Source organism: Terrapene carolina, unplaced genomic scaffold (assembly GCF_002925995.2).
Source record: "Terrapene carolina triunguis isolate 2854851 unplaced genomic scaffold, T_m_triunguis-2.0 Scaffold42, whole genome shotgun sequence".
NCBI classification, from domain to species: Eukaryota; Metazoa; Chordata; order Testudines; family Emydidae; genus Terrapene; species Terrapene triunguis.
The window spans coordinates 51,865,098-51,878,882 of NW_020664393.1; the positions used below are offsets into that span (position 1 = coordinate 51,865,098).

The window sequence follows — 13,785 nt, forward strand, 5'->3', positions numbered from 1 at the left end:
AAGAGCTCAGGGAGCTAGTTACAGCTCCCTGATTCTGGGGCCAGCCCCAGACCTGACATATCATGGTGCTCTAAGTTGTACCATTAGCATTTGCTCCACAACATTTTCTTCCTGCCCTTTACCAGACATTGGAGTGGGGTCACAGGTGCCAGGACCCAACTGCAGCATACTTGTGGCAACAGGGAGATCTTCTCCAACGGAGGAATTTTCTGCTGGGGAAGATTGACTCCTGTGCTTCCCACACAGCACAATGAGGCTGTGAGCAGCAGAGTACCTGACCCTATGAAGAGTAATATAAGAAAAATGCAAATCCCAGTGTTAGTATAGATAAACTAAGAATGAAGGCATGCTGTTAAACCCACACCCATAGCTAGACTATATCCAAAAGTATGTTATAAAACTGCCTCACTGTAGCCAAATTAATTTAATAGCACACATTAAGCTAGCCTCTACTCAGCTAAACTGCATGTAAAATCACAGCATAAGCCAGCTTCAGTATAGCTAAATATAGATCTAGTGATGGGCAGATCTCAATGCACAAAGTTTGGATGCCTATCTCAACCTAATTTTTGAACTTTTTATTTGGTGGAAAAGTCTCAAATATGTAAAGATTTGCATTCATTTTACGAAAAGAATTCATCCTTGAAAACAAGCACTTTCACTGAAAATATCTTTCCATTAGAAGCATTTTACTTGTCTTTTCTTTCAAAGTTCTGTGTAACTAGAAGAATGTTAAAATGTTTTTTTTTGTTATAGTCTGTGTTTCCTCTTCTCCTTGCGACAGGGAGATGCGGTAAAAGACTTAATGCTCCGTTTCCTGGGTGAGCAAGCAGCAGTGAAGAGACAAGTTTTAAATGCCAGTTCCGTAGAACAGTCTTTTGTAGGCTTGAAACAGCTAATTGTAAGTAAGACTACTTTTAATGTTCATCTTTTAATTTTTATTAAATTCTGTACTTCCCTGTAAATACTTCAGTGCTAATGATTGTGTAATATAGTACATATAAAAAAAAATTGTGCATGTATCTCTCCATGATTTGCTATAAAACTAGAACCAAAATACTGTAGCCTTTGATTAGCATTTGTGCTTTTAAAGGACATAGTTTGATAATCAATATTTTTAACATGGGCAAATTAAAATTAAGATTGTTTCAAATACATAGCATAGTACACTTAACCAGGTATATTTTAAAAGTTTATTTTACTCCTGGGGGAATTCTGCACCTAGAAATTCTGTGCACAATATTTTAAAATTTGGCAAAATTCTGCATATTTGATGTGAGTATCAGGAAATGCATTTCCAGTAGACGTAGAGAAGTATTAATGCCATTTTACTGGCACTATTAAGACCTCATTTGGAATACTGTGTACAGTTCTGGTCACCCATGGTCAGGAAAGATGTATTTAAAATGGAACAGGTGCAGAGAAGAGATATTAGGATGATCAGGGAACAGAGGGCCTATCTTATGAGAGGAGACTGGAAGATCTTGGCTTGTTTAGTCTAACAAAAAGAAGCCTGAGAGGGGATATGATTGCTCTCTATAAATACATTGGAGGGTAAATATCAGAGAGGATGAAGAGCTACACCTCTACCCCGATATAACGCTGTCCTCGGGAGCCAAAAAATCTTACCGCGTTATAGGTGAAACCGCATTATATCGAACTTGCTTTGATCCTCCGGAGTGCGCAGCCCCGCCCCCCCAGAGCACTGCTTTACTGCATTTTAGCCGAATTTGTGTTATATCAGGGTAGAGGTGTATTTAAACTAAAGAACAGTGTTGGCACAGGAGCAAATGAATATAAACTAGCCATGAACAAATACAGGCTGGAAATTAGAAGAAGGTTTCTAGCCATCAGAAGGGGTGAAGTTCCGGAGCAGCCTCCCAATAGGAGTTGTGGTGTCAAACAACTTAGTTTTAAGAGGGAGCTGGACAAATTTATGAGTCTGATTGTATGACAGGGTTACATGTGATGGCAGGGCTCAGCAGCCCTGGGGCTCACTTCCAGTTTATATCTTAACATTCCTAAAAGCTCATACTTCAGGGTTCCAGACAGACACCTGCAGGGGTCAGGAAGGGATTTTTTTTGCCCGAGTGTATTCTAGGTGGGTGTATTTTGATCTCCATCCTCTGAAGGAGGATGTCCACTGCTTGAAATGGAAGCGCACCAGGGCTCTGTCATGGCACCAAGCTTTCTCTCTCTCTCTCAGCGGTTTGGCTGGCTGGTTCTTGAGCACATGCTTATGGGTCTAACTGATTCCCATATGTCTCAGGTACAGCGGCAGCTCTTACAGAGGCTGGTGAGTTCCAATGAGGGAACTGGAAGTTGGGTGATAGGCCAGGACTACCTAAGATAGCCCTGTGGGATGACCCCAGTGCCTTTTTGCCAACCTTTAAGCAGGTGGCTGTTAGTGCCAGATGGGACAAGGGTGCATGGGCACTGCAGCTAGCCCCTTACCTGACCAATGAGGTTCAGGTGGCTTATGGGGCCCTAAGCAAACACCAAGCTAAAGACTGTGTGATGGGTTGTCCCCCTTTAAGGTGCCACCTGATGTACTGGGATACCACTGAGCCCACCTGTTCTGCCAACCTGGGCCCCCTTACACTGTCTTGCTGAGCCAGACTCTTAAGCCACCTCTAGCGCACACTGGCAGGGCCACACCCAGCTGCAGAGAGACACAGACACTGAGATCAGCTCTGGGAAGACACAGCTTAAGGGACTTGCCCCAGCATTCAGGTACCCACCTCCCTTGGAGTGCAGACCCAAAGGTATATAGTCTTGCGCTGTATAGAAAAATCTGCAGAGCTCAAGCTCATAAGAATTCGCCCTCTCCCTCAATGTGAAGAGACATATGTACAGCTTCTTGTGCCCCTCCCCCCGATATGGATCGCACAAACTGGGTTATGTTATAAACAAGAAATAAGTTTATTAACTACAAAAGACAGATTTTAAGTGATTATAAGGGATAGCGAACAGAACAAAGCAGATTACTAAGCAAATAAAACAAAATATGCAAACAGCTTAATTCACTAAAGAAACAAGTTACAAAATGTAATTTCTCATCCTAAATGTTGAATTAGGCGGGATGCAGTTTCTATAGCTTAGAGTTCCAATTTTCTCTTCTTACAAACTGGGCCCCTGTCTCAGTCTGGACTCATCCTTGCCTTTCCCCTTAGGTACTTTCAGCAGTCTTTCTTCTTAGGTAGACAATGGAGGAGAGTCTAGATTAACCCCCTCCCCAGCCTTAAAAAGGATTTACCTAAGGTAGGAAACCTTTATTTGATCCCCATCCCCCTACAGAGGAAAAGTACCAGCAGTGTCCAAGGTGGTATTTTGTATCAGGTGACAGGACCACCTGACCTGGTAGTGTCACAGCTACGTCCCAGGATGCCTCTCAGGAAGGAGAGAGACTAGTATCTTCACAGTCTTATTGTTTCTTCCTAATGGCCCATCAAGGCTGTGATGGCCGGTTGTCTGGTAGGTATCTCCTAAATACACACACAGTTTTAATTGTTACATAGTCCATGTTCCTAACTTTAGATATAGAAATGATACATGCATACAAATTGGATAATCACATTTAGTAAATCATAACCTTTCCAATGATATTTTACATGAGCCATCTTGCATAAAGTATATCTTAGTTATGCCATTCATATCATAACCATATTTCTATGAAGAATATGGGGTGTAATGTCACACTATGGGTACACTTAAAGATGCTGTTTTGGACAGGGTGGGCTTGTCAGCGAAAGAATACCACCAAAAATCCCGAGCAGCTAGATGGAATGGTGGGATATGTCCCCGGGCTTTTGCACAGAAATTGTCAGACTGGGCCAATCGTTGGTTGAGGCCAGAGAGTCAGAACTTTAAAGGCCCTCACGGACTCAATTATTCTGGAACAGTTTACACCAAGCCTCCCCAAGGCTATGAGAGTCTGGATCTGGAGACATTTGTTAGAGGCCACTGTAAAATTAAAAGAGGAGCATATAGAAGCAGACTTTCCATGAAAAGAGCTCTGTTCTCCTCTACAGCAAGGAAGGGAGGAAAGAAGCTTAAGGAACCTTATTTATTGAAGCCCTGGAATTGGTCACGAGAGGCAAACAAGGGTGCCCCAATTCCCTGCTAAGTGATTTGTTACCAGTGCGGGGGCAAAGGTCATATAAAAAAAGACTGCACCTACATGTACGGGTGGGTTTGCAGAATTCTATGGGTGGACAGGTGTAAAAGGAGGACCTGAGATAAAGGAAAATTCCCATCAAACTAGGCAGGATAACTACAGAGGGACGTTATGGATTCATTGGAAGCATGTTCCCTTGTATAGAGCACCTTAGTTAGACCACAGTGGCAACAGGAGAGAGTGACGATAACAATGTATTGTGTACATGGGGAAAAGAACATTTATCCCATGTCAGTTGTTCCATTGAAAGTAGAAGGAAAGTTTAAATGGCAGAGAGTGGGTGTAGTAAATCCATTGCCTTACTTGATAACACGAGGAACTTATTGGAGTCCATTTCTCGTAGTAAAAAAGGGGCAGATGAGGGGAGTGAGAGACCCCAACAGATAGGTCCGTGTAAAGAGAACACAAATGTAGACCCTCCAAGTAGCCTTCCAGGTGCAGTGTTTAATAACCCTAGACATACCATAACAAGCCCAGAAAGAAGAGATGTGCTGGAGGATTTGGGAAAGAAAAACTTGAAGAGAGCAATAGATCAGGGACACCTAAAGGAGCAGGAGGGCAGAGGCTCAACCAACTCCCAGGAGGACCAAGCCATGTGCACGGTACAGGATGATGAACATACAGAAGAGAGGGAGAAGAGTACCAGTAAAGAGGACTTGACAGGCAAACTTGCCCCAATAGTCCCAAGCCAGGGGCATGATAAGTCAGGAGAAGAGAGGGATTCTGATATTGAGGCTCTGGAGGAACAATTTACTCAGATAGATACAAGCCAGGAGCAAAGTAAGCTGGAGGAAAGATCCATGGGGTGCGACTGGTGTGATGACCTATGGGCTGAGGTGGAACTGTGGGGGAAACCTCTACCCTCCAAATTTACTATTTTTACAGGTAGAAGGCAGGAGACCGGAGACCCTCCCCAGTGGTCTGTAGAAGACCAGTCTGAAAGGGCTGAGGAAGCCCCAGTAGAATCTCAATGCCATAAAGAGGGTAGGGCTTGGGCAGGAAAAAAAGACCTCCTTGGGAGGCAGGAAAAGGTCTCAACTGGAATAAGTGGGGAAGGTATGTGACAGCACTTTCTGTGACACATTGGTTGGTGCAGAGGCTTAATGGAAGTTAATTAACCTGTCTCTGTTGGGGATCACTGATACTTGGGTGGCAGTTGCTGGGCTGAGGAGGCAATTGGCTCAGTAATTTGGAGGATATATATTTGGAAGGAACAGATTAGGCAGCGTACTCAGGATAAGAGGAGGTCTGCCCTGTGACACAGGCCCATCCCAGATAGGAGTATAATTAGCAATAACATCATTATGCATTTCCATTTTGACAATATATATTCGAGTGGCTCTGCTCATGTCTTAACCTTGTGCTGCAGGACGAGAGTGTTTTGTGTCAGTAAACTTTGGGATTAACATATAGCCCAATAGTGGTTCCTCAGGATAGGCAGGCACGTTGTGTAGTCTGTTGAATATAGTCTATGGACAATATCCTAGTCTGTGCACATGGATGTTGATGGACTTGAAGGAATTACATGGGCTGCTGTGGATTCCAACCGGTAGGAGCAGAAGCAACCAAAGCGGGGACCTCTGGACATTCAGTGAACTTTCTACAGTTTTGACTGGCCTTTCTCTGCCCTGTGTTCACTGGCTGTTTGCTTCAACCTTTGCCCTCCTTCACAGTCTCTTCACATCAGTTTCACTCTATGACTTTACCTCTTACCCCTTGCCCTCCTCACTCCCCCTTTCCTTCCTATTTACCTTATCCCCTCCCAAGTAACCTCCACCCCCAACAATAATTTTAAAAAATCATGGAAGTAGTATGATGTTTGCTGAGAACACATTGTTCACTCCACGCTGCTTGTGTGTTGCACCACTTTCCCCCCACCCTGTGTCTGTCTTGTCTGTTTAGATTGTAAGCTCTCTGGGGCAGGAAGCATCTACTACTCTGCAAACAGAGGGGGCCCCCATCCTTGGTTGACCTTTCAGCACTATGATAATAAAATATTAATAACAGAAACTTTGGACTTCAGCAGTCATTTGGCATGGGCATCCTGTAGATTTTGCAGACAGTTGGCTGGGTACTTTGAGGATTGAAGTACTGTGCAAAATGACTTTAGTGTTGACAGATCAGGCCAGGATTTGTGACACTTACTGATATGTTGTTTGTTTCAGAAGGTTACAACTTTAGCCTGTAGGTGCTGGCAGTAGGAGTGTCAGATGCCCCTTTTCAGTGTGGTAGTTATTATTTTGGTGGTTAGTTCTTCCCAAACCATAGAGGGTCAGATGTTTGGGGGAAGCCCCCTTTCTCTGTGAATTAAGGATGAACACACCTTTTTCAGGAAAGGAGGTAGGAATGATCACGCATCCAATCAGGTCAGGTTGCCTTTCAGTCAATAGGCTCTTTTGGGCTGCAGACTTGTAGGCCTTAGACATAATGATGATTCTGTTATGACCTTAGTTTTAAGTGGGCTCTTAAGCCCTGGGACTGTGATGCTCCAGATTTGAGCATCAAAGAAGAGAAGGCAGTGACAGTTGGAGCATCTGTTGCCTTCCCCCTTTTTGACTGCTGATACGACAGGTTTCCTTGAGAAGCTGTCATGTTATAGAACTAATTAATAAAGTAGCAGCCACTTGGCCAGAAATCCAGATGTCTATATATTCATCCTCATTGGCCCTGCCATTTGCAGATAGTTGTTCCCAAGTGGGTAATATAATTGTATTCTGCAATCTTATTTTTAGAAGTTCTAAATTTTTCTTTGTCAATGAGACTTTAAATTTTAGCTTTCTTTTTTTATTTTCAAAGGGAGAAAAGTGTTAATTTTTTTTAAACTTGATTCTGGAGTAATTTCGGACTTTTTTTTAAACCTTGTTATATAAGAGTGGCTGATAAGCCAATCTGAAATATCGAGATCCCAAACTTCCAAATTTGGCAAGTATTATAAAAACTCTAACATGTCGCTTATTGGTTTAAATATGGCCATAGGCTAAGTATGACCACAGCCTCCTATGATGTCTTCTAAATAGACATACCTGCTGTGAATCTTACCAGAGCCATTTTCTGATTCCATTATCACCTTAGTACCAACATATTCTTATTATTCTAGGAGGTGCCATGTATAGAAAACGCTTGCCTACTTAGTTCTGAGGATGGTATCCTGATCTTGTTGAAGTCAATGGGAATTTTGATATTGAATTAATTGGGGTCAGGATTTTGCCCCAGGTGTTTGCTTAAGAGCCAGATGTTTTGCACATCAATCCTTTTAAAAGGAAATTTTGGAGGTGAATTTAGTGCTTGTGGTTGACAACCCTGATAAAGCCCTGTCTGCAGCAGGTACATACCAGACAGTGACTGTGCAAGTTTACTCATGATGTCCTGCCAATGCACCTCAACTGTGATCTTGAGGAACTATCTCCAGAGATGAGAAGGTGGGTTCAGTCACCAAGTCCTCAGCTTCTCTGCTGAGACTGACAACAGCAGCACCAATTATGGTGACATTGACAACTGACCCCAGGAACTGGACTGAGACCACAAAAATGAATTCACGTCAGCTGAATTCATGAATTCATAGCTGCCTGGAGGTGGATTCAGGCCAATAATTTAAAGATGAAAGGATCTATATCCCACTGACAGGCTCTTGAGCAATGCTTGCGTTTCACAATTCTGAAATTTTGCTTTTGAATACCACTGAATATTGGTAGAGAAGTACAAAAAGTTCAGGAGGTTCTGCTATCAAACTGTTTTACAACTAAGAGCACTGAGGACTACAAAAGTTCAATAGCAATTTAGCAACCAGTTTTTAAAATCTATATGCCTGATGCAGTAGTGGTAATTTGTAAATAAAGTTACAAGTCTATAAAAGGTAATAAGCATTTATGTATCTCAACTGAATTCTGCAAACCAAATGTTAGTTCTCAAAATGTTTTTATTATTATAGTGCATGGGCATACAATTGTCTCTGTAATAAATAAAAGTAAATGATAGCCTTTCCATGCAACATTTTGTTTTACGGTAGCAAGTAAAAATAATGCTTAGATCGTATAAACATTAATGATGTTAGTCACAACCATTCCATAGTTTAGCTTTTTACCTCTCTTTGAATAAACACCACTGTATTTGTTATTAGATTCGGCACGTATTTGATATTTCCCATTGCAACATATTTACAATCTTTGTGGTGGTACTAAGAGTTTTTGATAAATGCCATATATGAGAGTGTTTATTGTATATTAGTGGTTTTAGTGAACAATAATTTCTGTAAGAGGTTAGCCCAAAAAGGGTTACTAACTATATTTTCCTAAGTAATGTCAAAGTGGTCTACCATTGGAATTTACAGGGGAGAAGAATGTTGCAGCTAGTGGAGGAGGAGATTTTAATCACTTTAATGGTGTGACATGTAGAGTTAATCACTTCCCTTTGAGCCTCTATTTGAAAAAAAAATTGATATACTATTACTTATGCATAAGATTAATATTGTGCTCTTATATATGTTGTCAAATATAATAAATTTGGTTTACAATTATATGGCACATTTAAAAACTTCGAAGTTTTACTTTTAAAAAAAGCTTCAGTTTATTTTTTAATCATTTAAGTTATTAAGCAATTTCAAATAGTTTTCCGTCTGATTTTTTTTTTTTTTTTTTTTTATTTTGGAAGGGGATAAATTTTTTTTTTTTTTATTTTTTTTTAATTGCATTCATTTTTTTTGATAGAAGTTTGGGTGGTCTGACTTTTCCTGTGTCTTTGAAATCACTTGATGGCAATGGAACTGGTTTTTACCCTTGGAGTAAACAATGTTGTAAATTTTTTTTGCTCTCTGGGGGGGTGATTTGGATTCTCATTAAAGTCAGGTAGCCTGTGGACTGTCATTAGATGAACTTCTTTTCACAACTCTGATATCCATTACAAATATTATCTTCTACCTTACTCTTGAGTTTTTCTTGAGAATAGACTGCCAGTCTCCATAATTGTATAGGGGTTTTGTAAAGTGAATGGTTGTCCAACCGAGACTCGGTAGAGAGAACCAAATTTGGTTATTTTTTGACTGAGGTCAGGTCTCCATAGATTAAGGGCTAGCTCATTGGTCACCTGGTCTGCATAACCTTTGTTCGGAAAATGGACATACCTCATTTATATAACAGAGAAAGATGATACTTGTTCCTATAATCAGATGTCCTCTGCCTGTAAACTCACCAGAATTCATAAAATAATCAAGGTTGGTCCTGAGCAGTAACTAGGAGGGAGACTTCCAAAGGAGCTTACATCCTGAAGTCAGTAGTGTTGGTGACTCAATAGGGGCTACTTTTCCTGCTGTATCAGTACTGAAACAAAGTCCCAGTATATTGGAAATGCAGTCTTTCAGGCAATCTGTAAAACTGAGGAAATTTAAAAGATCCCATGACAGTTTTTCCAAAGGAAGGAATATTAAGGAAGGAATTGCTGTCCTAACCAAATTTGAGCGTTGGTTTTTACATTCTCTCGTCTTAATTTTCTCCCTAGTGTCAGTTGGAGTCATTTTGCTTCCTTTCCTTAAAAAATAAAACCATAAAACTTTTAGTTGCCTCTGCACATTCCCATCCTTAGGATGCATCCACGGTGCGGCTTGGACTGATGGAACATTGTAGTAGCAGCATCTGTTGGAGTGCTCTTGAACCCCATATCCCTCACCTCCGAGCTCTTCACACTCAGAGGGTGGGCCTAAAAAAGGCAGTATGGCATGTCAACTGCTCACTTCCTTCCAACTGCAAAAGCAGATGGACCAGGCACCTCACCAGATCCTAGGACACAGATTCATTAGAACTGATAGTTCCCAGTGCCTCTGCCTTAGGGCTGGTCTACACTGAGGGGGGGAATCGATCTAAGATACGCAACTTCAGCTACGCGAATAGCGTAGCTGAAGTCGAAGTATCTTAGATTGAATTACCTGGGGTCCACACAGCGCGGGATCGACGGCCGTGGCTCCCCCGTCGACTGCGCTACCGCCGCTCGCTCTGGTGGAGTTCCGGAGTCGACGGTGAGCGCGTTCAGGGATCGATATATCGCGTCTTAACGAGACGCGATATATCGATCCCGGATAAATCAATTGCTACCCGCTGATACGGCGGGTAGTGAAGATGTACCCTGAGTTAAGTTTTAGTTCTTCTGTTTTTCTTTTTGTTTCCTTGGTTTTTGACTTAAGATCTTAGTGCCCTGGCACAGGTCCTTAGATCCGATAATAGGAACTGCAGACAAAGAAACCAGGAGTTAGAGGTATTCCTCTTACCCTGCCATTTTTCCTGCTTGACACATTCATTGACACTGTTTGGCATGCATTGTTTGGAGGTGCATTTCTCTTTTTATTGTTCCCTTTGTTGCACCTTCACCGAGGGCCTAAAAGAAGTGTCCAAATCGCCTTCAATCTATGTTAATACAGGAAATATTAGTGACTAAGCCTTCCAGCTCTGAAATGTAGGGATCCATAAAATCCCAACCCAGGTGTTTGCCTCCTTGACTTGAGCTATACCTTGGGTGCTGGTCACTATGAATTTGCAAAGGCAGGTGTCAGCCTGTGTCAAAAGAGCCAGTCCTCAAAAGCATACCCTCAGGATCCAGTACTTCCATTCCATGCATCAAAAGCAAAAATATATTCATAAGATTCTGGCCTCAGAAATTAGAGCACAGCGAACTGTGAACAGTTGAGGGCCATGGCCATATCTGAGATCCGAGCCCATTGATTCCATGCTCAAAACCTCTTTACAACCATAATAAGGTACCCACCCAGTACTTCCTTGGAACAGTCAATTGCCAGGATGCCTCAGGTTCATTGCATCAAGTCCCTGGAACATTCTCATTCAAATCTGCCTTTGGATCGGAGGGCCCCTCATGTAGCACCAGAGACGTTATTCTTGATGCTTAAAGATAAAGGAAAGAGACATAAAAAAATCTTACAAAGCTAAACCTGTTTCCCTGTCGATGCAAACCTCCCTGGAGATACGTGAATCCAGCCTCAAATCTCTACTGGTTCGTCAAGCAATATCTCTCACCCCTTTTGGCTTTTCATTTAACCAAGCCATTATCATCATTGAAAAGTGCTTCAAATCCAAAATCAGGGAACCTAGAGAGCACCGTCAAGACAGTCTGTTCCAAGATTTCAGGTTGTGAGATCGACCTTCCTTCCCCAGGAATTATAACAGTAAATTCCCTACTGGGTACTGACAGGACTGAGATGCAGGGTGGTTTTGATTTAAATCAAATTGATTTAAATCACTAGTCACGAAGATGCGATTTAATCATGGATTTCTACAGAAAAGTTCATTCTTGTTGGTTGTTATAACCTAAATACGTATTCTTCACAACTCAGAGATAGATGTAGGTTTCATTTTTAGAAGGTACACACTATACATTTTTAAAGTGATTTTATTTTGAAAACTTTTCAGATTAGTTTTACAGCTATATCAGACAATGAATGATTGCTTGGTTATTTAATTTACCAAAGGTAATTGAAGCAGATATTTATGAAGTCATTGGAAGGTGAACTGTCTCCAATTCAACAGGTTAATCATTAATATTTGGAGGATTTTCTTGCCATGCTGTATTAGGAGGAGAACGTTACCAGACATTTAAATTGTTTTATTTAACTAAAACAACAACATTGTGTTCTGGATTATTTTTCATCAACATCAAACACATAATATTTTAACAAAACAAGCATATGAATTTTTGAATTTAGTTAAAAATTCAAGTTTTTTTTTAAATCAGGTTTGTTTTTGTTAAAATTGTTTTTAACTAAAATAGTTAAATGAAATTTAAAAAAAAAATTTAAATTGACTATGTCAGCCAGGTCAACATGAGAAACTTAAAATATTGGTTTCTGCAGCTAACTCAGTCGTCTTCATCTTTATTTTCCTGTTTGTTCATAATCTGGAAAAGAAAAACAAGTTTTCCTGCTTTTTCAGGTCCCAAATGATTTCTCAATTTGGAATGAATTAGTCCAAAGGAAGAAAATATTCTTTCTACACCAACAGAAGAAGCTATTGCTGTTAAAAGTGAGATTATCACTTCAACAGTCTCTTAATCCAAGTGCTTAAGTGACTTCAATCAGTTCACTGGTGTGACTTTCTTTAAAACATCATCAGCAAACACATATTCTTGAATGGTTCACCCTTACGTCTGAAGTTTATTATAGATGGCATTATGGAGAGATGATAGCTGGATGTCCATGTCATAGCCAACTCTTCTTCTTCAACAGTTAATGTTTGACCCTGGTACCGAGTATTGAGAATATCTGCAAGAAAATGAGCTGGAGATCGTGCTTGTCCCATTTGTTTTGTGGGTTTTTAATGCTTGTAACTTAACTCTGTCATTGCATATTTCTCTTTTTAAGATCTCACTCAGTTCCTTCCAAATTTCAACAAAGTCAGCAAGAAAACAGCGATTTCCCTGCATTTTGTTCAAGGCTACAGAAATAGGCTTCCGGGTACTCAGCATGTGTTCAACATTTCTCTTAAGCCCAATGTTGAGAACTTTGGCTGTGCAAGTGCCATCTATTTTTTCACAATTTTGTTCACAAACTGTCATCAGATTAGGCCAGTTCTTGATATAGTGCTCAAAACAGTCCACTACTGAGTTCCATCGCACATCTTGGGAGAGTTAGCTTGGTTCCTCCCACTTTTTTCAGAGCAGCTGCTGCAAAGTGGTTGTTACGGAAGTATTTTGCAATTTCAAAAACATTAACCTTTATTTCTGGAACATTGAAGTTTTTGGCTAGGAGGTGCATCAAATGAGCACTGCAACTGTATGTTATTAGCTTGGGGACTCTCTTCACTCTCTTCGAAACAATTTTGTCTCATCTTGGATACGTTTGCAGCGTTGTCTGTGACCAAGCTGCATACTAGACATTTTGGATTTTTTTTCAGTTTGTTATAGCTTTTACTGCTACTTCTTGTAAGTATTGTGCTGTGTGTGCATTTCCTGATGTATCAATTGTTTCTGTAAGGAAGACATTCCCTTCTTCTGTTGTCACACAAGCACATACAACAGGATCATTGTGGACATTGCTCCACCCATCAAGATTCATATTAACAATTTTACCCTCTAGACCTTTTGCACACTGCTCAGTTTCTCTTTCATACACTTTATCCAGCAATTTGCCTGCAACATCTGCTCTGTTGGGTGGACTGTATCCTGGTCTTAATGACTGAACCGTGTTAATGAAGTGTGGGTTCTCAATCATACGGAAAGGAGAGTTTGTTGTAAACAAACCGGGCAATTTTTTCATCAGTTACCTCTTTTTGTAATCTGCTGGTTCTTGTCACAAACTTATCTATGGTTGTTTCTGGATGATGGAGATTTTTCTTTTTGCTACAGGTGATATACTGTGGCTATGTGGCATACATGATGTGACTGAAACACTATCATTGGCAGATAACTCTGACATTATAGAAAATTATGGTGATCTTGAAGGTGGATAGTCTTCAGAATCCTGTATGTTGAGGATGGATTCTCCTAAACAAAATAAGTCAATGCAGTTATTTAATTATTATTACCATACTGCTCATTTAGTATCACAGTACTCATTGCATTCACTGACACTCAGTACTACTTTAAAGGTGAAATTGTAAAAGGAAGATCTGCCTATT

The 13,785-nt window shown here is 40.7% G+C and overlaps 1 protein-coding gene across 1 annotated transcript in view; it reads left to right on the forward strand.

The window, feature by feature from the left end:
• The first annotated feature begins 787 nt into the window (after positions 1–787).
• TRAPPC12 (trafficking protein particle complex 12) overlaps positions 788–13,785 on the forward strand; it is an 80,991-nt gene continuing 67,993 nt past the window's right edge. Inside the window, exon 1 of the mRNA XM_026655182.1 lies at positions 788–901. Within this exon, the coding sequence (XP_026510967.1) occupies positions 806–901 (96 nt within the window). The 5' untranslated portion in view covers positions 788–805. The remainder of the gene's footprint in view (positions 902–13,785) is intronic.